At 36.8% G+C, this 25,669-nt stretch overlaps 1 protein-coding gene across 1 annotated transcript; it reads left to right on the top strand.

Moving 5' to 3' along the window:
- The first annotated feature begins 15,651 nt into the window (after nucleotides 1-15,651).
- On the top strand, nucleotides 15,652-19,517 carry LOC104250007 (uncharacterized). The gene is made up of 4 exons (XM_009806544.2): nucleotides 15,652-16,040; nucleotides 17,389-17,491; nucleotides 18,924-19,085; nucleotides 19,177-19,517. Exons 1-4 carry the CDS (start codon nucleotides 15,715-15,717, stop codon nucleotides 19,342-19,344), a joined length of 759 nt encoding a protein of 252 aa, XP_009804846.1. The 5' UTR covers nucleotides 15,652-15,714; the 3' UTR covers nucleotides 19,345-19,517.
- The last annotated feature ends 6,152 nt before the right edge of the window (nucleotides 19,518-25,669 follow it).

Below are 25,669 nucleotides of genomic sequence, written 5' to 3'. Positions count from 1 at the left end.
ATAAGGTCGCATCCTAACTATTAAAGCAATTTCCCAACCTTAAACACAAGTTTCCTAAAATCCGAACCTGGGCCCACGTGCCCGGATTCTCAAATTTTTCAAAGAAAGTTGTTCTTTGTTTCCTAAGGATCGATAATATATGATTTTCACTTCGCTTCATAACCAATTTCAATCTATGTTTTATCAAAATCCTAGGTTTTTCTCTAACCCCATAATTTTACCTTAATCTTAATGTTTAATCTACCTAAGATACAAGTATTAAACTAGGAATAGGTGGGATAAACTTACCTCAAGATGCTAGGTAAAAGTCTTCTCTCAAAAGCTCCAAAATCGCCCAATAGAGGAGTGAAAAGTGGAAAAAATGACTTAGATACCATATTAAATGAAGCTCACTGCTTCAGCAATTTCCGCATCTGAGGTCAAGGGACTGCGTCTGCGGTCCCGCTTCTGCGAGGAAGAGACCGCATCCGTGGAATTGGCCAAGAAGGCTGGGACCGCTTCTACGGTCTTGAAGCCGCTTCTGCGGGGCCGCTTCTGTGGCTTGGGAGCCGCTTTTGCGGTTTTGGGCCCGGCCTGCCTTGGCCGCATCAGTGAGAGGACGACCGCTTCTGCGGTCTCGCACCTGCGGCTGACCAACCGCAGGTGCGGTTATGACAGAAGCAGATGCTTCAGCCCTTCTCAACCTTTCCAACTTCTCTCAAGACTCGTCTGATTGATGCTCGGGGCTCCCGAGCCCCGTACTGACAAGTCTAAAATCATGAAACGGACCTGCTCCAACCTTCGGAACGCCCGAAACAACGCTAAATGTAAGAATCACCCCCTGAAACCAATTGAATCAAACTTATGAACTTCAAGTTCTTAATTCTCCTCTAACGAGCCGAAACGCACTAAACTACTCGGATTGGCACCAAATTTTGCGAGCAAGTCTTAAATGTTATATTGAACCTGTACCGGGCTCCGAAACCAATATACAAGCCCGATACCCATATGATCAATCATTAATTAGTTTCTTTAAATCCTTAGAATTTCAGTTTAATAATTTCTAATAAAAATTCATTACTCGGCCTAGGGACTTCAGAATTCGATTCTGAGACTACGCCTAGGTCTCATATTTTTCTACGGACCCTCCGAGACCATCAAAATACGAATCCGGGTCCGTTTGCTAAAAATGTTGACCAAAGTCAAACTTAGTCTTTTAAGAAAATCTTAAGGAATCAAATGAGCATATTTCAACCCAAATCCTTCCAATTCCCGAACCCACCATCCCCCCGAGTCGTAAATTAGTTAAAGCAAGCGCAAGAAGTTTTATTTAGGGGGCAGGGTTCTAAAAAGCAAAACGACCAGTCAGGTCGTTACAATTAGCTTATCGAAGAACAAATAAGGCCAAGCATTTTTTTATTATTATTTCATTAATTGTTAAGTGGTTTAATCTTAAGGATAGGAAGATCTTATACCGTTTTAAGAGAAAAAAATTAGATTTATGATGCATCTTTAGATAGTAGTAATAGTGTCTTTCCCTTTACTTTCTTTGCTCCCTCTTCTCTAAAGGTCCATAACTCGACTCTTGGATATAGTACTCTGGAGTAGTTTGTTTGTGGAGATCCTTGGTTTATGTATATGATCCCTCTCTCTCTCTCTCACACACACACACACACATACGCATGCGCACATGCACACGCACACCCACATCCACACGTCTCTTTATGCCATGATATTTTTCAGTTCTTGCTATGGGACTTTTATTAGTTAATGTTTTCTATCTAAAAATGTTTGACTTCTTATTCTCTTTTTGGAATAGGACAAGAAGTTGTTTGAAGAATACATAGTAGCAGATGTTTCCCGTAATGAACAAATATTTGTAATACTCTATGGCTCTCAATTGGACTATGTTATCTCTTTTATTCATAGTGAAAACAATAATAGCAACTGATACATTTGGTTGATCACGTAGCTTAGGATTGTGGGTAGAAAATTAAGAGCTAATAAGGCGTATGCTTGAGTTTGATTTTGTAATTGTATTTAAAGGAAGTGGAAGAAACATAAATATTTGCTCAATTTCAACAAGTCCAAGGAGGCAATATACATTGTTCTATGTTTGTCACGATTTTCCAAGGTTGGAACTGTGCTTCCGTATTTATGAACTTATATTTATTCTAAACCATAAGCTACGTGGGTACAAGACTAGACACAACCAAAACAACTTTAGAATTCAAAATATTGGGTCCATGCTATGCACGAGCAATACTCATCTAGTTATAAATACATTATACTCAGGGGCGGATCTGCCCTACAAATTGGGGTTCACGTGAACCCATAGTCTTCCTAGCAAATCAGTTTTTTCATGTACATAATTTACATAAATGGTCTAATATTAACTTGAGGAACCCATGCTCTATATAGCCTATGGCTGTCCAACGGGACGGGACGGCCCGTCCCATCATGCATCCCCTCCCGTCCCACTTCAAATTAAACAGGATGGGCCAATGTTAAACAGGACACAGGATGGGACGGGGTGGTCATTTCGTCCCGTTTGTCCCATCCCGTTTCGTCCCGTCCCGTATCCCGCCTGAATTTTTTTAAAAAAATCTAGTCGTTGGGCAACGACTTAAATTGCAAAATAGCCGTTGCCAACGGCCAAAAATGGGCAAAACACCTCCTACCCCCTCCCCCAAACACCCACTACCCCTCTCCAAACTTTTAATATAATCCCTAAGTTTATTAAATTACACTTTGGTCCTATTTTCTACTACAAATACCCCCATTCTTCTTCATTTTTTCCCATAAAAAATCAATCTTCTCTCTCAAATCTCTTACATTCTAATATTCTATATATATTATTCTCTCAATTTTGTTACTATCAACTATTAAGTGATAACTTTCAAGTTTCAAGTATTTGAGCAAATTTTTTGTCACGACTCGGATTTTCCACCCTTGAGAGTCGTGATGGTGCTTACTAGTGAAAGCTAGGCAAGCCAACCATTTGAATTATTTACCTTTTTCCCATTTTTATCCTTTAGCAATTATGAACCAACATTATATATACAGCGGAATTAATAAGCAGAAGAACAAAATACAACCATTTAAATATTACCAATACAATTCCTTAAATAAAGACTACCCAGAATTGGTGTCACAATTTCACAGATGGTCTAGGAATACTACAAATAAAGGTCCGAAAAATAAGTACGATGATGTCTCTGAAATATATAAGTGAAACAGGATAAAAGGATAGAAGGAGACGCTAGGGCCTGCGGACGCTTGCAGAGCTACCTCGGATCTCCAAATGGAATGAAGGCAGCAACCCCAAAGCTAAGGTCCGAAAGTTGCTGCACTAGGATCTGCACACAGTGTAGAGTGTAGTATCAGCACAACCGACCCCATGTGCTGATAAGTGCCTAGCCTAATCTCGACGAAGTAGTGACGAGGCTAGGACCAGACTACCAAATAAACTTGTGCAGTTAAATCACATACAGTGGAAAATAAAAGCAGGAAAGTACAGTTAAGGATGGGAGGGGGAAACATGTTGCGGGGAACATCAAATAATAACAGAAGAACAGCATGTAAATATAAGGCACACCATAACTCAATTATAAACAAGAATCATAAATCAAACAAGTGCACGGCATCACCCTTCGTGCTTTTTCTCTCGTCCTCACCATAAGAATCAATATCATCTGCACGGCATCACCCTTCGTGCTTTTACGCTTGTCCTCACTATAAAAATTAATATAATCGGCACTGAATTGTACATCGTGCAGCACGGCATCACCCTTTGTGCTTTAACACTCTCTCACAAATATCATACACGGCATCACCCTTCGTGCTTTACACTCTTCCTCACAAAAAATCATACACGGCATCACCCTTCGTACTTTAACACTCTTCCTCACCCAAACAACAATCACAAAGCAATAAGGGCAAGGGAATCAACAAATTCACAATAAAATCCTGATAAGGGAACAATAGTACAACAATCATATCCCGGCAAGGGAGATAACATTAAAACAACAATATCCCGGCAAGTTAAACAATATCATAATCCTTTTTTTCACATTTACTTCACAACTCAATTCACAATTTGAACCAATGCTTTTTCAACTTGAGCCAACGCTCTTCAATGTTCAAATACCAATATTACTTCCACAAGCCTTGCTCAACAATAGAAATCATCACACAAGACATGAACAATACAAACGAAGTCACATTAATCAGAGTATAAGACTCACGGGCATGCTTGACACCAACGTATAGATACTCGTCACCATGCCTATACGTCGTACTCAACAACTAACACATATCAAATAGGACATAACTTCTAATCCCTCAAGTTAAGGTTAGACCAAACATTTAGCTCGATGCTACGAACACAATTCAAGCCTCAACTACCGCTTTACCTCTTGATTCTACTACCAATTCACTCGTATCTAGCCACAAGTTACTTAACTACATCAATAAATGCTAAATGAATCAATTCTAATGCATGACAATAGGTTTTCTAATGTTTTTCCCAAAAATTCAAAAATTGACCCCGAGCCCACATGGTCAAAATCCGAAGTTCGGACCAAAACCCGATTACCCATTCACCTACGAACCCAAATATATAATTTGTTTTGAAATCGGACCTCAAATCGAGGTCCAAATCCCCAAAGTTTGAAAAACCTAGGTTCTACCCAAAACACCCAATTTCCCCCATGAGAACCCTTGATTTTGAGTTGAAATCATATGAAAAGGTGTTAAAGATCGAAGAAGACGAGTTAGAAATGATTTACAATCGATTTGGAGAAGAACGTTTCTTTGGAAAATCGCCCAAGAGAGTTTATGTTTTGAAAGAGTTTGAAAAATGAAAGATTTTTGGCTAAGTTATGAATTTGTAGGTCGCAGATGTTGCAATTGCGAACCCCTTCAGGACCTGCTACCATCGCATTTGCGATAAGGTGTTCGCAATTACGAACTCGCATTTGCGAAGGGAGTTTCGCATTTGCGACAGCTGGGGATATCTGGGTTCTCTGCATTTGCGAAAGATTGCTCACAATTGCGAGAAAAGATGGCCAGGCATACTTCGCAATTGCGAAGTGGCCCTCGCAATTGCCAAGCCTGATAGGCTCGCAATTGCGACACCTGACCTCGTAATTGCGAGATCAGGGCCTGCAACACATACCAGTTGAAAACCTGCAATTTCCTAAGTTCAATTCCACTCTGTGGTATATCCAAAACTCACCCGAGCCCTCGGGGCTCCAAACCAAACATGCACACTAACCTAAAAACATCATACGGACTTGCTCGTGCAATACAATCATCAAAATAATATCAACAACTATGAATTAAACCCTAAATTCATGAAATCATTCAAGAACACCAAAATTTCCAATTTTTCAACTTTAAGTCCGTTTTATACCAAACCAATATCGATCTTTACCAAATTTTACAGATTCAACCTAATTATTATTTCAAACTTGTATCGGGCTCCGAAACCAAAATACGGGCCTGATACCATCAATTTCAAACATATTTCATTTCCAAAAACTCATATATATTCCAGAAAATAATTTTCTTTAAAAATTTATTTCTCGGGTTTGGGACCTCGAAATTCGATTCCGGGCATATGCCCAAGTCCCATACTACGGACCCTCCAGGACCATCGAATCACGGGTCCGGGTCCGTTTACCCAAAATGTTGACCAAAGTCAACTCAAGTTCATTTTAAAAGCAAAACTTACCATTTTTCACAGATTTTCACATAATGGCTTTTCGGATACACGTCCAGACTGCGCACGCAAATCGCGGCAAGACAAAAAGGAGGTTTAAGGCCTCGGAACACAGAATTTAGTTCTAAAACAAGTGATAACCTTTTCAGTCCTCACATTCTCCACCTCTAAAACAACAGTTCGTCCTCGAATGAACATAAGAAGGAAGTACCTGAGTCGAAGAAAAGATGGGGATAACGGCTCCGCATATCGGACTCGGACTCCCAGGTCGCTGCCTCAACAGGCTGACATCTCCACTGAATACGAACAGAAGGGAAACTCTTCGATCTCAACTAACGAACCTGCTGGTATAGAATAGCTACCGACTCCTCCTCATAGGACAAGTCCTTGTCCAACTGGACAGTGCTGAAATCTAACACGTGGGATGGATCGTCGTGATACTTTCGAAGCATGAATACGTGAAATACTGGATGCACGACTGATAAGCTCGGCGGCAATGCAAATCTATAAGCCACCTCTCCCACTCGATCAAGAATTTCAAACGGGCCAATGAATTTAGGGCTAAGCTTGCCCCTCTTCCCAAATCTCATCACGCCCTTCATAGGTGACACCCGAAGCAACACCCGCTCGCCGACCATGAATGCCACATCTCGAACCTTACGGTCAGCATAACGCTTTTGCTTGGACTGAACTGTACAAAGCCTATCCTGAATGATCCTGACCTTTTCCAAGGCATCCTATACTAGATCTGTACCCAACAATCGAGCCTCTCCTGGCTCAAACCATCCAACCGGCGACCGACACCGCCTACCATATAAAGCCTCATAAGGAGCCATCTGGATGCTCGACTGGTAACTATTGTTGTAGGCACACTCCTCTAAAGGCAAGAACTAATCCCACGAGCCTCCAAAGTCAATGACACAAGCTCGGAGCATATCCTCCAAAATCTGAATAGTACGCTCGGACTGCCTGTCCGTCTGAGGATGAAATGTTATGCTCAACTCAACCCGTGTGCCCAACTGCTGCTGAATTGCTCTCAAGATATGTGAGGTAAACTGTGTACCTCGGTCCGAAATAATAGATACGGGCACACCATGAAGACAAACAATCTCCCAGATATAAATCTCAGCTAACCTCTCAGAAGAATAGGAGATTGCCATAAGAATGAAATGTGCTAACTTGGTCAGCCTATCAACAATGACCCACACTGCATCAAACTTCCTCTAAGTCCGTGGGAGTCCAACAACGAAGTCCATAGTGATATGCTCCCACTTCCACTGAGGAATCTCAATCTTCTAGAACAAACCACTAGGTCTCTGATGCTTGTACTTTACCTGCTGGCAATTCAAACACCGAGCCACATATGCACAATATCCTTCTTTATCCTCCTTCACCAATAATGCTACCGAAAATCCTGATACATCTTAGCGACGCCCGGATGAATAGAGTACCGGGAACTATGGGCCTCCTCTAAAATCAACTCTCGAAGCCCATCCACGTTAGGCACACAAACTCTGCCCTGCAGCCTCAAAACTCCATCATCTCCTAATGTTACGTGCTTGGCACCTTCGTGTTGCACCGTGTACCTAAGGATACATAAATGAGGGTCATCATATTGCTGATCTCGGATACGCTCCAATAAAGAAAAACGAGCGACTGTGCAAGTTAACACACGGCTGGGCTTAGAAATATCCAACCTCACGAACTGATTGGCCAAAGCCTGAACATCCAAAGCAAGCAGTCTCTCACCGACCAAAATATACGCAAGACTGCCCATACTGGCTGACTTCCTACTCAAAGCGTCGACCACCACATTGGCCTTTCTAGGATGATATAAGATGGTGATATCATAGTCTTTCAATAACTCCAACCACCTCCTCTGCCTCAAATTTAGCTCCTTCTGCTTGAATAAGTATTGCAAACTCTTGTGATCCGTGAACACCTTACATGACATGCCATACAGATAGTGCCTCCATATCTTCAACGCATGAACAATGGCTGCTACTCATGGACCGAGTAATTTTTCTCATGAATCTTCAACTGACGCAAAGCATATGTAATAACCTTGTCATCCTGCATCAACACTGCACCTAGTCCAATACGAGATGCATCACAATAAACTGTATATGGCTCTGAACCTGTGAGCAAAACCAACACCGGTGCCGTAGTCAAAGCTGTCTTGAGCTTCTGAAAGCTCGCCTCACACTCATCCGACCACCTGAACTGGGCACCCTTCTGGGTCAACTTGGTCATCGGGGCTGCAATAGATGAAAACCCCTCCACAAACTGACGATAATAGCCTGCCAAACCCAAGAAACTCCGGATCTCTATAGCTGATGTGGGTCTAGGCCAGTTCTTGACTACCTCTATCTTTTTTGGATCTACCTAAATACCCTCTACTGATACAACATGACCCAAGAATGCAACTAAACTCAACCAGAACTCACACTTCGAAAACTTAGCATACAACTGACTATCTCTCAAAGTCTAAAAAACCACTCTCAGATGCTGATCATGCTCCTCCTGACTGCGGGAACAGATCAAGATATCATCAATGAAGACTATCACGAACGAATCCAAGTAAGGCTTGAACACACGGTTCATTAAATCCAAAAAAGCTACTGGGGAATTAGTCAACCCAAATGACATCACCAAGAACTCATAATGCTCGTACCGAGTGCGGAAAGTTATCTTAGGGACATCGGATGCCCTAATCCTCAACTGATGGTAGCCAGATCTCAAGTCAATCTTCAAAAATACCTTGGCATCCTGAATTTGATCAAACAAATCATCAATCTTCGGCAATGGATACTTATTTTTGATTGTAACCTTGTTCAACTGTTGGCAATCTATGCACATCCTCATCGATCCATCCTTATTCTTGACAATTAACACCGGTGCACCCTCAAGGCGAGACACTAGGTCTAATGAAGCCTTTATCAAGCAAGTCTTGAAACTGCTCCTTCAATTCTCTCAACTTAAGCGGGGCCATACGATACGGCGGAATAGAAATGGGCTGAGTGCCCGGAGCCAAATCAATGCATAAGTCAATATCCCTATCGGGTGGCATACTTGGCAGGTCTAAAGGAAATACCTCAGGAAACTCACGAACAACATGCACAGAATCCATAGAAGGAATCTCAGAGCTAGAATCACGAAAATTTGCCAAATAAGCCAAACACCCCTTCTCGACCATACGCCGAGCCTTCATATATTAGATAACACTACGGGTAGAATGACTAGGAGTCCCTCTCCACTCTAAATAAGGTAAACCCGGCAAGGCTAAGGTCACAGTCTTGGCATGACAGTCCAAGATAGCGTGGTAAGGTGATAACCAGTCCATCCCCAATATGACATCAAAATCAACCATATCCAAAAGTAACAAATCTACACGAGTCTCAAGACCCCCAATCACAACTATACACTAACGATGGACATGATCTACCATAATAGAATCCCCCACCGGTGTAGACACATATACAGGAGCACTCAAGGAATCACTAGGCATGACCAGATACCGTGCAAAATAAGATAACACATAGGAGTACGTAGATCTTGGATCAAATAAAACTGAAGCATCTCTACTACAAACCAGAACAGTACATGTGATAATTGCATCGGAAGCCTCAGCCTCAAGCCTGGCTGGAAGAGCATAACATCGGGGCTAGGCCCCACCACTCTAAACGACATCTCTGGGACGGCCTGCTGCAGGCTGTCCTCCACCTCTAGCGGCCTGACCTCCACCTCTAGTACCTCTACCTCCACCTCTAGCACCTCTAGTTGGCTGAGCGGGCTGTGGAACACTCGGTGCCTGAACCATGGCACGGGAACTCTGATGTTGAGAGTTGCTCAATACTCGAGGGCAAAATCCAGCAATATGCCCCATATCACCACAAGTATAACAAGCCCTCAGCTGTTGAGACTGCTGACCTTGACAACCTGAATGACCACCCCGAAAACTCTGGAGCGGCAGTGAACTGATAGGAGCTGGCGGTGCACTGTAGGACTGTTAATCCGAATACTGCATATGAGAACCGCGGCCACCTGAAGCACCATGAGAAACCTGAAGTGCTGAATAAAAAGGCCTAGGATGATGGCCTCTACCATACGAATCCCTGCCTCCAGATGACGCTCCACTGAATCTGCCTGAATAACGAGGCCTCTTATCAGACCCGTGACCACCCCCTGTGATAGAACCATCTCAACCCTCATGAACACATTGGAAGCATCCTGAAAGGAAATATCGCTCCCCGTCTCCTTAGCCATCTGAAGTCAAATAGGCTGAATGAGCCCCTCAATGAACCTCCTCTCTCTCTCTCTCAATGGGAAGTATAAGTAGAGCATGACGGGCCAAATCAATAAACCTGGTCTCGTACTGAGTAACAATCATAGAACCCTATTGGAGACGCTTAAATTGACTCCGATAGATCTCCCTCTGAGTGACAGGAAGAAACTTCTCCAAAAACAGCTGAGAAAATTGATCCCAAGTCAAAGTTGGTGACCCAACTGGTCTAGCCAAACAATAATATCTCCACCAAGTCTTGGCGGATCCAGATAAGCGAAAAGTAGCAAAGTCGACCCCATTGGTCTCCACTATCCTCATGTTACTGAGAACCTCATGACAACTGTCTAGATAATCTTGGGGATCCTCAGAAGATGCACTGCTGAAAGTGGTAGTGAAGAGCTTGGTAAACCTGTCCAATCTCTACAAGGCATCGGCAAACATAGTTGCTCCATCACCGGTCTGAGCTACCACACCCGGCTGAACTGCTCCAACTGGCTGAGCTGCTGGAGTCTGAAATTGGGGGGCCATCTACTCCGGAGTTCGAGTAGCAGGAGTCTGGGCTCCTCCTCTAGCTTGAGAGACAGCTGGTGCTACATGAAGCAAGTCTGCCCGGGTGACACTCTCCATAAGGCCCACTAGACGGACCAGAGCATCCTGAAGTATTGGGGTAGCAACGAACCCCTCTGAGACCTAAGCTGGGCCCACCGGAACTGCCTGGGCAGGAACCTAATCATCAAACTCAACCTGAGGCTCCGCCGCTGGTGCTGCTGCTCTAGGATGAGCTTTGTCCCTACCTCGGCCTCTAGCACGACCTCGACCTCGCCCTCTGCCCCTCGTGGGAGTTGCTATTGGGGGCTCGGGCTGCTGATCAGTGGATGAGAAAGTGCGTGTTCTTGCCATCTATGAAAGAACAGAGTAGAAATTCAATTAGCATTGAGAAACCAAACCGCACGACAGGAAAGAATAGATGTGAAGTTTTTCCTAACTCTGTAGCCTCTGGGGGATAAATACAGACGTCTCCGTACCGATCCCTCAGACTCTACTAAGCTTGTCCGTGAATTGTGAGACCTAAGTAACCTAGAGCTCTGATACCAACTTGTCACGACCCGAATTTCCCACTCTCGGGAGTCGTAATGGCACCTACTAGTGAAAGCTAGGCAAGCCAACCATTTGAATTAATTACCTTTTTCCCATTTTTATCCATTAACAATTATGAACCAACATTATATAAACAGCGGAATTAATAAGCGGAAGAACAAAATACAACCATTTAAATATTACCAATACAATTCTTTAAACAAAGACTACCCATAATTGGTGTCACAATTTTACAGACGGTCTAGGAATGCTACAAATAAATGTCCGAAAGATAAGTACAACGCTGTCTCTGAAATACATAAATGAAATAGGATGAAAGGATAGAAGGAGACGTTAGGGCCTGCGGACGCTTGCAGGACTACCTCGGATCTCCGAATGGAATGAAGGCAGCAACCCCAAAACTATGGTCCGAAAGCTGCTGCACCAAGATCTGCACACAGTACAGAGTGTAGTATCAGCACAACCGACCTCATATGTTGGTAGGTGCCTAGCCTAATCTCGACGAAGTAGTGACGAGGCTAGGACCAGACTACCAAATAAACTTGTGCAGTTAAATCACATACAGTGGAAAATAAAAGCATGAAAGTACAGTGAAGGATGGGAGGGAGAAACATGTTGCGGGGAACATCAAATAATAACAGAAGAAGAACATGTAAATATAAGGCACACCATAACTCAATTATCAACAAGAATCGGAAATCAAACAAGCGCACGACATCACCCTTCGTGCTTTTTCTCTCGTTCTCACCATAAGAATCAATATAATCTGTACGGCATCACCCTTTGTGCTTTTACTCTCGTCCTCACCATAAAAATCAATATAATCGGCACAGAACTGTACATCGTGCAGCATGGCATCACCCTTCGTGTTTTAACACTCTCTCACAAATATCATACACGGCATCACCCTTCGTGCTTTACACTCTTCCTCACAGAAAATCATACACGACATCACCTTTCGTACTTTAACACTCTTCCTCACCCAAACAACAATCATAAAGCAATAAGGGCAAGGGAATCAACAAATTCACAATAAAATCCTGATAAGTGAACAATAGTACAACAATCATATCCCGGCAAGGGAGATAACATTAAAACAACAATATCCCGGCAAGTTAAACAATATCATAATCCTCTTTTTTCACATTTACTTCACAACTCAATTCACAATTTGAACCAATGCTTTTTCAACTTGAGCCAGCGCTCTTCAATATTCAAATACCAATATTACTTCCACAAGCCTTGCTCAACAATAGAAATCATCACACAAGGCATGAACAATACAAACGAAGTCACATTAATCATAGTATAAGACTCACAAGCATGCTTGACACCAACGTATAGATACTCGTCATCATGCCTATACGTCGTACTCAACAACTAACACATAGAAAATAGGACACAACTCCTAATACCCCAAGCTAAGGTTAGACCAAACACTTACCTCGATGCCATGGACACAATTCAAGCCTCAACTACCACTTTACCTCTTGATTCCACCACAAATTTGCTCGTATCTAGCCACAAGTTACTTAACTACATCAATAAATGCTAAATGAATCAATTATATTGCATGACAATAGATTTTCTAAAGTTTTTCCCAAAAAGTCAAAAATTGACCTCGGGCCCACATGGTCAAAATCCAAAGTTCGGACCAAAACCCGATTACCCATTCACCCACGAACCTAAATATATAATTTGTTTTGAAATCGAACCTCAAATCGAGGTCCAAATCCCCAAAATTTGAAAAACCTAGATTCTACACAAAACACCCAATTTCCCCCATGAAAACCCTTGATTTTGAGTTGAAATCATGTGAAAAGATGTTAGAGATCAAAGAAAACGAGTTAGAAATGACTTACAATCGATTTGGAGAAGAAATTTACTTTGAAAAATCTCCCAAGAGAGTTTATGTTTTGAAAAAGTTTGAAAATGAAAGATTTTCGGCTAAGTTATGAATTTGCAGGTCTCAGATGTCGCAATTGCGACCGGGGGTCGCAATTGCGAACCCCTTCAGGACCTGATCATCACATTTGCAATAAGGTGTTCGCAATTGCAAACTCGCATTTGCGAAGGGAGTGTCGCATTTGCGACATCTGGGGATATCCGGGTTCTTCGCATTTGCGAAAGATTGCTCGCAATTGTGAGATAGGCTGGCCAGGCATACTTCGCAATTGCGAAGTGGCCCTCGCAATTGCCAAGCCTGATAGGCTCACAATTGCGACACCTGACCTCGCAATTGCGAGATCAGGGCCTGCACACATACCAGCTGAAAACCTGCAATTTCCCTGTTTAATTCCAATTCGTGACCTATCCAAAACTCACCCGAACCCTCAGGGCTCCAAATCAAACATGCACACTAACCTAAAAATATCATATGGACTTACTCGTACAATCAAATCATCAAAATAATATCAACAACTATGAATTAAATCCCAATTTAATGAAATCATTCAAGAACACCAAAATTTCCGATTTCTCAACTTTAAGTCCGTTTTATACCAAACCAATACCGATCTTTACCAAATTTTACAGATTCAACCTAATTATTATTTCAAACTTGTACCGGGCTCTGGAACTAAAATACGGGCCCGATACCATCAATTTCAAATATATTTCATTTCCAAAAACTCATATATATTCCAGAAAATAATTTTCTTTAAAAATTCATTTCTCGGGTTTGGGACCTCGAAATTCGATCCCAGGCATACGCCCAAGTCCTATATTTTCCTACGGACCCTCCGAGACCTTCGAATCACGGGTGCGGGTCCGTTTACCCAAAATATTAACTGAAGTCAACTCAAGTTTATTTTAAAAGCAAAATTTATCATTTTTCACAGATTTTCACGTAATGGCTTTCCGTATACATGCTCGGATTGCGCATGCAAATCGAGGCGAGACAAAAAGAAGGTTTTAAGGCCTCAGAACACAGAATTTAGTTCTAAAACAAGTGATGACCTTGAGCAACTTTCAAGCTTCAAATTAATTCGTCAAGTATTTGGAGCAATATTTTGGGCAATTTATTCAAGTTTCAATATTTAATCGCAGTGCACTCATTCCATCTCGTTATATTTAATCACGGTGCACTCGTTATATTTGTATTTGAGATTTGAAAGTTCTATTAATAAAATAAAAGGCTCTAAGAGTTGGATTTTTTTATGAATTATCTTAGTTACTTAATACTTTGAAATTATATTAAATAAATTATAACTCTGTTATAAATTTATAATTGCTAGAATATTTCATTACAAGTCTTTTGTTTTAATATTTTATAATTCTTTACTTAGTTTTCTAATTTTCGTTTTAACATTTAAGTTTATTAAATAAGTTAAAAATCTAGCCGTTGCAAACTTTAAAAACATAGTAATTTTCAAAAAACTAGTCGTTTTTTAAAGAAAATACACTTAAGGCCCACGAACCCGTCTTGTCCCGTTTCGTCCCGTCCCATCTTGTCCCATCCCGTTTGTTAGCGGGATGGGATGGGATGACTGTTTCGTCCCGTCCCGTTGGACAGCCATATTACAGCTAAGTGGTGCACTGGCTGGATGGTTGTTTTATTTCCCCAAGAACAAGGGATCGAATCCCCTTGGACCTCCTCGCCCTACATTTTTCTTTCTTTCTTTCTTTCTTTCTTTCTTCCGTTCATTTGTTTCCTTCCGTCTTTTCCTTTCTTTCATTCGTTTCCTTCCGTTTCTTTTTTTCTACTCATTACTCCCTTATATTTTGTGCTTTATTTTGCACTAAAATTTGCACAAGTTTCAAATTACGGTATTAAATTATCATTAACATTTTTTTTTCTTTGTTTTGATTGTAGAAGATAAGAACTAAATTATTTAAGAAATGTATAAGTTATCTCTTTAATTAATACTATTTAAAATTGATAATAAGTCAAAATACTAAATGTTCTCACATTATTGACCAATTATTTTTAACACTATTTACAACACCAAATTTACGTTAAAGCCGGTGGTGCACCCATGGTCTCAAAATCCTGGATCCGCCTCTAATTATACTAACAGTTACATCTCATTCACGTCTACTACAACTCGTCTTTCTAAGTTGTTGTACTCTTCCGTGAATTTCAGGATGCATTTTTCAACTTTTGAGTGTGTGTACATGTGAGAATATAATTTTTTTAAGAATACTCCTCCCTCCGCTCCACTTAATTAATTTTTTAGTGTTTTTTTATGGTTCATATTATTTGTTTTTTTTAAATATAAAAAAAGAATTAACCTTTTTTTTTCAAACCTATCCTTAGAGTAAAGAGCCTAGGAGTATTTATTATATTTTTAATGACTAAACTAAGGTTAATATAATCAATTTTATTATTAATTAGTGTTAAGAGGTGAATTGCTTAATAGGTATGAAAATAGTAAAAAAATGGGATGGAGGGAGTATTATTTAGGTTTGTCACACTCACACCTATGTTTATTCTATTTCTAAAAAAAATCATTATTTTTGTTAATTAGTTTAAATTATTAAAATTTCTGATTTTCAAGAACCCACGACCTTGGATTCAACGTGCCGTAAAAGACCAAAAAACAAAAAACAAAAAAAATAAAAACGTGTATCGTCATCTTCCTTACATTTTGTCGTGATAATCAAATTCCATTAAACTTCTGTCCTTATGCATTACACTGCTAAAATCTTAACCCAAAAGAGGAACCCTTTTTGCAAGAAAATGGAGCTTCGGAAATCCCATTTTCTTCTCAAATCAATTCTTTTGCTGATTTTTCTCCTGCTCTTTGTTTCTGTAAGTTATCAAATTTCGATCCCTGCCAAACAAGATGGCTTCTGGTACGAGAACAGAACACCAAAGGTAGATTCAATTTTGATCGAGGCTTTCTTTGACCCAGTTTGCCCCGACAGTAGAGACGCATGGCCCCCACTTAAACAAGCTCTACAGCAATACGGTTCTCGTGTCTCTCTTCTTGTCCATCCATTCCCTTTGCCGTATGCTCTTTTCTAACACCTTTTGTTGTTTATTTTTCAAATATCATTGTTTGATTTGTCATAGTTAGACTATTTTAGGCTGGCTATCATCTTACTTCAAATACTGGTGGCTCATTTTATATGATATTGTTTGACTGGACATAAGTTTTAAAAAAAGATTTTGAAACTTGTGATCTAATAATTACTTCAATTAGGGTAATGTGAGTATCTTAAAGTGAAGTTGTTCTAGATATAGAAGAAATGTATCGTTCCTTCAAACTAAAAAGAAAAACGTATCACACAAATTGGGACGGGGGGGGGGGGGTATTGGAATGAAATGAATCTATTGGATATATAGGATTTTACATATAGCTAAATGAGGTGTAGTTGATTGATTTTTAACTTTCAGTTTATATCTGGAACTTAAATCCCTTTTTTTTTTTGTGTGTGTGTGTGTGTTGGGGGAGGGGTGGGGGGTGGGGGAGGGAGGGGAATAGAAGTTAATCTAAGTGGAAATATGAATGATTTGACCGATTTATTACTCCCTTTACTGAGTTTCAAGAATTCGTGAGAACCTATAATTACTTTGCCTTCTTGAACGTAGGGGTAAGGTGCCGCGTACACACTAGCCTCCCCGGATCCCACTTGCGGGATTACACTGGGTTTGTTGTTGTTGTTGTATATAGGTAAAAAGAGAATTTTTTTGGGTGAATCTCTGCTTGCTGTTAGCTGAAATGATGATATATTCATTAGTGTAGGCTCTTTTTTGCTGATTGATGTAATTTTCTTTTCTATGTAGACTTCTTTTGCATTCTATCTCAATCTTTTGAGCTCAAATTGCCGATGTTTTGGTTGACTATCTGATATGTTTACTCTCTTTGGTATATATTGAACATCCAATTGCTTCAGTAATGGTTAAACACTGTGGTCACTGGTCATATATCACTGTATATATTTTCATTCTCCATTTGCTGTCTGAAGCATTATGTAAGATGGTGTCATCTTTATCGAGAACTTGCCTACTTAACATCTACATGCTAAGATGAACATGAATGATGCTTCTTTGAACTTTGCTTCAGCACAGTAAAGTTATCGACTGCTATGTTGATCTTTAGAAAGTATTAGCTAATGCAATGTCTGTATTTGAAAATTCATTATTCTTTTGAACTTGCTATACCATTGTGTAAAATGGTGTGTATTTCCTCCCACAAACGCAATTGCTAGCGTTTTTCCTCTTCCTCTTTTTCTTTTTTGTTGAGATTCAAATGTTGCATGAGTAATGCATGACAATATGTTGTTTTCCTGTTCAGCTTTTGGAAATAAATCCTACCAGACAGAGATTGACTTGTTTGCTCTTGCTATTCTGCAGTTACCATGACAATGCATTTCTTACCTCGCGCGCATTGCATGTTGTCAATAAGTTGAATGCATCTGCCACGTACAAGCTACTGGAGTCTTTCTTTGATCATCAGGTAAGAGGACTTCTGTACTGAGTATGTGGAACCTCAACTACTGTCAATAACTCATGTTAAAAACCATTGTTCTAAGTGAAAAGATACATGCATCTCTCATTTTTCTGTCTATGTCCATGTTTGTTTTTGCCTTGATAGTTAATGTTCTTTGTGATTTAATTTTCAAGATGAAAGTGTATGCTGCTGATTTCCTTTTCTCTTTTCCCCTAATATACTTGTTGCTCTATTGTATGCTTTAGCGTGATGCTTCAAAAGTCCTACTCCTTTAGCTTATATTCCTACTTTCCAGTTACTTGCTATTGTCATGGACTTCTTATTCTAGTTTATAAGATACTTTGAGGTGTCTATAGGCAATGTAAATGATGTTTTTGGAACCTTACGACTAGGTAACTTTCAATTTATGGCTTCATAGCATCTTCCTTCTACTTTAAACAACCTTGACATCATTAGTTGTGTGGCCTATTATGTTCCTGGTAAATTACCTCAAAGAGTAGGTCTTCTATCACTCAAGTTCCTTCAACTATTGATCTGTAGCTGGAGTGCTTTTAGTCAAGAAAATTATTCAAAAGAAAGCATTGCAATTTGCAATATGTTCAAATTCCGAAAATTGGAGAATTTTGTTTGATGGTTATGACTTGTTATTACTTCAATTCTTTTCCTCCCCTTCATACCCCCACCCCTGGTGGAAGAAAATCCCGAGAAGATGAAAGAGAGAGAGAAAAATGACCTCTTAATTCAGGCATAGAAGCTAGCTAATCAGTTTATAGTGAACAAAAACCTCTTAGTTCTGTAGTTAAAGCTTTGTCAAAGCAAAGTAGTGAACCTAAAACCTTTTCGTTATTTGATTAAAGCTTTGTCAAGGCAGAGTGAAAGACAAGTGAAAACGGACAAAAAAAAAAAACAAGCTACTATAACATTTCAAAAAGGGGACCGCACCCGTTTGGCCATGAAATATTACCTTCATATTAGTTCAACATATTTTTTGCCTATACTAGTCTGGCACATATTTGTGAATATTGAACTTCAGTATTTGAGCTTGCTTCAAGTGAAATATTGACATTCTGGAAGGTTATTTCAAGTGAAATACTAGTTTCCTCTCATAAATCTTCAATTTTCACAACTTTTATTCCAAATGAAGTTCATGTGCAAACACAACTGAATCACAAACTTATTTTCATCTAGAAATTCAAATTCTCCTTTTCAACTTCAATTCAAATATTGTCCAAACGCCTATGAAATGTCACTACTTTTTTAGACATTGGTGAGCTAAAAGATGTGCATGAGTGTAATAATTTGAAGCAACAAAAGAACCTAGAAAAACATGGCTGATCGTGAACCACGGATTAGTCAACTGATTGAATGCACAAAATTGTTAATTTACGATGTTTGACATGTATTTGAGTACTTAATTTGACGGTGCATTGTTGAACAGGAAGAGTTTTACAACAAAGCGACTTTCAACTTGTCTAGAGCATCTGTTGTCGAAAAAGTTGCGAGATTTTCAACTAATGCAATTGGGAATTCAAATTATGATGTGATTAAGGCTGGGTTTACTGACTACAAAACTGATCAATCGACACGATTTTCCTTCAAGGTAAATTATCGTTAATTATCACTGATGCCGGACGCCTTGTTCTTTCTCCCCTTTTACTTCTTCTAGCTGATTCATTTATGTTTTTTCTCAGTATGGCTGTGTGAAAGGTGTGTATGGAACTCCCTTTTTCTTTGTAAATGGGTTTCCCCTACCAGACGCTGGCTCAGCAGTGGACTATAACGGGTGGAGACGCGTGCTCGATCCATTGATTCACCAGCAGGACACCGGGAGGAATGACCTTTTGCATTTCTTCTTGTGAATCACAGATCTTTAACTATCTATTTGCATCTATCTCAATAGTTAGATTACTGAGAAAGACGAATCTGTATCTTGTTTAAAATAATTCGGTTGTTAATGTAGTTTTCTGGCTGAAGTGATTAAGTATGAATATTTCTGTACAGTTAATGGATAATGGATTGTGAACTCTCTTTAGCTAATGTTGTTGATATGGTAGATGAGCTGGGAACCCGCATGTTAAATACCCACAAATTCTAGGAACTAAGTTAGATTCAAATGTCAACTAAATGTTTCCTTGCATCAATCCTTTTTCGATCAATTTATGGCCTAGCTTTTGGAGGTGGATCTAGGATAAACTCTATAGGTTTAACCTCAAATATTTTTAGGATTGAACCTATTGTATTTTTTTAGTTATGAGTTCATATTTATTAGTTTTTGTAGTTTTGGTGGACTTTTACACATAAATATATGCTCCGCGTCGAAGTTACCGTTGGATTTTTTAAGCTTATTTTAGCTTAAAAGAGGGTGAATGGGAAATGGAGGAAAAATAAAATATTTGAATTTCTCTCCTTGACAAAGGGACATTGTCACATATTGTAGGAGGAAAAGACTTTTAATTGGTATATATACAATTGCTTTTCTTCTAGCTCTTAAAGAATTAAGAAGAAAGCAAGCCTTGCGATGTCGTTGTCGCTCGCTCGCTCGGACAGACCTTCTGAAGAGTTGCACCTCTTCGTTTAAACTCAACATATTGGCTTCCTTTCAGCATTGTTTTCTTACACAAAACAAATAACGTAAGTGTGATTTGATGCTATCATTTGAGTTCTCTGAAACACTGGGTTTGAAGTACCGTTTTGTGTAATTTGTTCTATTCTGGGAGGAAATAATCCACAACCTCGGGTATTAAGAGGGGATTAAGTTCCTTAAGGAAATACTGTGAATTCAGTGGGCTCGGATTAAATTATGTTTCTTCTACATTTATGTTTAACGTTATTTTTCTTCTCCAGAATTATTTTACAAATACAGTATAGTAACAAGCTTAAGGAACTTAATATTTTCTATTTGTGTTATACTCACTGTTCTGGATACTAAAACCTTTGTGGTTTTCTAATCTCATTTTGGAGATTAAAGCCTTCGTGGTCTTTTACTCCATTTGTTTACTTTAACGTATATTCTATTTTGGTTTACTATCTGTTATTCGGAGATTAAAATCCTAGTGATTTTCTACTCTATGAAGATTAAAATCTACGTGATTTTCTACTCCAGTTTTATTCAGTTTGAAGATATAAAAACTTCATCGTTTATTAAATGTTTGTTTATGTCATTCTTTTACAGAAATGACGAATGAGAATGGAAACCAGAATGTTCCTATGGTGACTGCCAATGCATCGACAAGCCGAACAACAGTGCCGTTGGCACCGGCACCGACAGAAAAACCTGAAAAAATTTCCGGGATTGATTTCAAGCGGTGGCAGCACAAGATGTTCTTCTACTTGATGACTTTAAGTCTACATAAGTTCATTAAGGAAGATGTTCCTGTTCTGCCCGACGAACAATGGAAGCTTTCTCGTGACTGAGGCGTGGAAGCATTCTGATTTTTTGTGCAAGAATTACATTCTTAGCGGACTGGAGGACGATCTGTATAACGTCTATAGTAATGTGGAGACGTCAAAAGAATTGTGGAATGCACTTGAAAGGAAATACAAAACTGAAGATGCTGGGTTGAAGAAATTCGTTGCAGCTAAATTTTTGGACTACAAAATGGTAGATAGCAAGTCTGTTATTACCCAAGTCAAGGAATTGCAAGTGATTATTCACGATCTTCTTGCTGAAGGTATAAGTCGAATTAATATTGATGTTGAAAATATTAATTATATTATCATTACTAATAGAATTTTCATTGAAGGCCTTGTCATCAATGAAGCATTCCAAGTTGCAGTGATATTGAAAAATTGGCTCCTTTGTGGAAGGACTTCAAAAATTACTTGAAACACAGACGCAAGGAGATATCGCTTGAAGATTTCATTGTTCGGTGGAGAATCGGAGAGGACAACAAAGCTGCTGAAAAGAAAGGTCGTGGAAACCCAACATTAATGGGAGCAAACATTTTTGAGGATGCTCCTCAAAATAATAGAAAGAGGAAGAAGGCTTCTGGACCTAAAAACAACCAAAGCAAGAAGCGGTTCAAAGGAAATTGCTACAACTGTGGAAAAACTGGGCACAAATTTGTAGATTGTCATGCTCCAAGAAAAGACAAGAAGAAGGGGTCAAGCAATCATGGTTGAAAAGCAGGAGGATATTGACGACTTGTGTGTTATGCTTTCTGAATGCAACCTGGTGGAAAATCCTAAAGAATGGTGGATTGATTCTATAGCAACTCGCCATGTTTGTGCTGTTGGAGAAGCGTTTGCTACTTATGCTCCCGTTGGACCCGAAGAGACACTTTCTATGGGAAATTCTGCAACAGCCAAAATAGAAGGATGTGGCAAGATATTTCTGAAAATGACTTCTAGCAAGGTGGTGACTCTGAACAACGTCCTTCATATTCTCGAGTTAGGAAGAACGTAATCTCTACTGCACTTCTTGTTAAGAACGGGTTTAAGTGTGTCTTTGTATCTGATAAAGTTGTAATAAGTAAGAATGAGATGTTTATAGGAAAAAGTTACCTCACTGAGGGCCTTTTCAAACTGAATGTAATGGTCGTTGAGAATAATAAAATTTCAGCTTTTTCTTACTTACTTGAGTCAAATCTATATTATATTAAAAGGAGAGTAGTATGCATTGTGGTTAAGCCAAGTGGCAAGCTAAAATGAAGCCACTTGGCAATTTTAGGACAACATTAATAATTAGAAATATATATATAAACATAATTAATGGAGGTATTTTAATGAATCTTAAGCTAAACACAATTCTAATACATACATACATACATACATACATACATACATATATATATATATATATATATATATATATATATATATATATATATATATATATATATATATATATCAATATCTATATTTATATCTATATATTGATCCACTCATAGATTTTCTTCTATGTTAGCTAGAAATATGGAGGTGAAAAATTAATTAAAAACTATAATAGAATATATATATATATATATGAAGACGTGAATTGAGATAACCTATGACTATTTATACTTTGGAGTAAGTTAAAATATAAAATAAAACTAAAAATTACTTAAGATATTAAAGATTTATTGAGTTTAAAAACTAAATAAATTCAAGCAATAAAATAAGATCTTACATAAAGTATACAAATTAATTATAAGGTAAGAAAAAAAATAATCAGCAAAAGATATTTTAATAACGAGAAAAATAAATTCATATTAATATTGATAAATCGTGCAAACGAATATTTTATACGTAAATATTACTACAACATTTAGATATAATGTGTTCAAACAATTAAGAAAATATTTTTCTATGATTAATATTTGAATTGAGTTTAGTTAGTTTAAGTTTGAAAGCATACCATAATTTTTTGAAAATATGGTCCAATTAAGAAAATAGAATGATAAAAATTATTTGAATTTGAGATGAGAAAGTATTTTAATTTTTATCTATATTATATTAGAATGAGTGTGGTAAAAATAGATATTAAATTCAAACAGGCTAATAAAAATTCACATGACAATGTAATAATATTAGGTATTGAATAATATAAAATCAATAATAAAGAATAAATAGAAAAAAAACTAAGATTTTTTATCATAGGAAAAAGTGTAAAACTTATTTAAATTTGAGATGAGAAAGTTTTTTATATTATGATAAGAAAAGTCATAATATAAGTCCACATAACTCAAGTCTAATATAGTAAAATCAAAAACTAAAAATATTGAACAACAAAAATAAATTAGAGATAATATAAGGACATTTATAAATCATAAGTTTAGAAAATAAAATAAAGTAAATATACAATACTTAAAAATATTATTAAATTTTAAATAATTTAAAATTTTCGAGCAATAATTTTAAAACAAAATAAATATTTATTTTATAATTAAAAGATTATATATTTATCTTATATTATTAAAGAAAAGTAGTTGAGAATGATATTCAATAAAGTTATGAGTTAATGAAAAGCCACATAAAACATAATAAGACTATATATTAGATTAAAAAATAGGAAAATTATGTTAACTTATTAGAAATTTACTATTAGAAATGAAAAGAAAAGACTATTTGAATTTGAGATTAGAAAGTTCTTAAAACTATGCTGCAAATGCTCAAATTATGAATAATACCACGAAATTGAAGTCTTATTTATAAAAAATAAAACAATAATAAAATAACATTTTAAATTATAAAATAAATTTCTAATATAGGTAATTTTATAAAAATTAAATTTGTATCTTAAAATAAAAAAGAAAAAAAATTTATGTAAAGAAGTAAAATGACAGTGAAAATATTACTACAACATTTAGATATAATATGTTCAAACAATTAAGAAAATATTTTTCTGTGATTAATATCTGAATCGAGTGCAGTTAGTTTGAGTTTGAATGCATAGCATAATGATTTGAAAATGCGGTCCAATTTAGAAAATAAAATGATAAGAATTATTTGAGTTTGAGATGAGATTTTTTTTTGAAAATATTACATAAAGGATTAAAATGACAGTAAAAATATTATTACAATATTTAGAAATAATGTGATAAAAATTAAGAATGTTTTTTCCTATGAATAAATAAACTTTTAAAAATACAAAATAAATTTCTAATATTGGTAACCTTAATAATGAAAATTAAAAATTAAATTTTATCTTATAGCTAAAAAAGAACAAAAATTTAACTGCATCTAATACAAAATTAATTATAAGAGAACTTAATACATTTGGAACATGATAATCAAATAACTTATATATTAATATTTTGGACTTATGATTAATATCTGAATCGAGTATAGTTAGTTTGAGTTTGAATGCATAGCATAATTTTTTGAAAATGTGGTTCAGTTTAGAAAATAAAATGATAAGAATTATTTGAGTTTGAGATGAATTTTTTTAAAAAAAATATTACGTAAAGAATTAAAATAATAGTAAAAATATTATTACAATATTTAGAAATAATGTGTTCATAAAATTAAGAAAGTTTTTTTCTATGATTAAATAAATTTTTAAAAATACAAAATAAATTTCTAATATTGGTAATCTTAATAATGAAAATTAAAATTAAATTTTATCTTATAGCTAAAAAGAAAGAAAATTTAACTGCATCTAATATGAAATTAATTATAAGAGAACTCAATACATTTGGAATATGATAATCAAATAACTTATGTATTAATATTTTAGACTAATTAAAAGTTACAATTTAAAACAAAATATGACATTATTTTGGTTATAGGTAAAATATTAATATAAAACTAGTTAACATTTATAGTAGGGAAGAGAATGTATATTAAAAAGAAAATAGAAGTAGTGTGAGGATACTTATACTTTAAATTAATTTTAATATATATAAAATCAATTAATTAAATTATATTTAAAAATATTATTGGCAAATTTAAATGATTAAAATATTATGAATAAGAGGATAAAAGCATAAAAATATATCAAATTTCGAGAATAAAACATTTATTTTTATCATATACTATTAAAAGGATAATAAGCAAGATATTAATTTAGTCATAAGCTAACAAAAAATTATATGATATTATGATAATATGAAATATTAAATAATATAACTATAAGAAAAGAACAAAAAAAAAGAATTTATGTAAAAATGATGTGATGAATAAGACATATTTGACTTTCCTAATAAAAATAAAGTGATTGTAAGAATTTTGTTAAAATAATATGATCTAATGTGCTCGAACAAGACAGATCACAATATGACATGTTTAGTATTCTTTAATATCGACAACGGAACGAAATGCAAGTACTAAAATCAAGGGGTTAGGTTGCTACAAATATATGTTAAAAAGATTGGTTGTCTACTACGAGATTTGATCAATAATTTCATATCCTGCTTCATAATTAAATTCTCATGTTATATAATTTTTATATGAGAGATATATATTTTAAGGTTATTTGTACATAATTTATATATATATATATTAAGGTTATTTGTACATGATTCAAACAACATACATCGCAATTTGAAATGATTTGTCCGCGCATCGCGCGGGTACTAATACTAGTGAATTTTAAGAGGAAAATGAAAGATGATGGCACTATTGATAAATATAAGGCAAGACTTGTGGTCAAAGGGTATAGACAACGAGAAAGTCTTGACTATTTTGATACATACTATCCAGTTACAAGAATTAATCCATACGAACGTTAGTAGCATTAGTTGCAGTTCATGGTCTTGAAAT

This window comes from Nicotiana sylvestris, chromosome 8, assembly GCF_000393655.2.
Source record: "Nicotiana sylvestris chromosome 8, ASM39365v2, whole genome shotgun sequence".
NCBI classification, from domain to species: Eukaryota; Viridiplantae; Streptophyta; class Magnoliopsida; order Solanales; family Solanaceae; genus Nicotiana; species Nicotiana sylvestris.
This window is presented reverse-complemented; position numbering and strand designations above follow the sequence as displayed.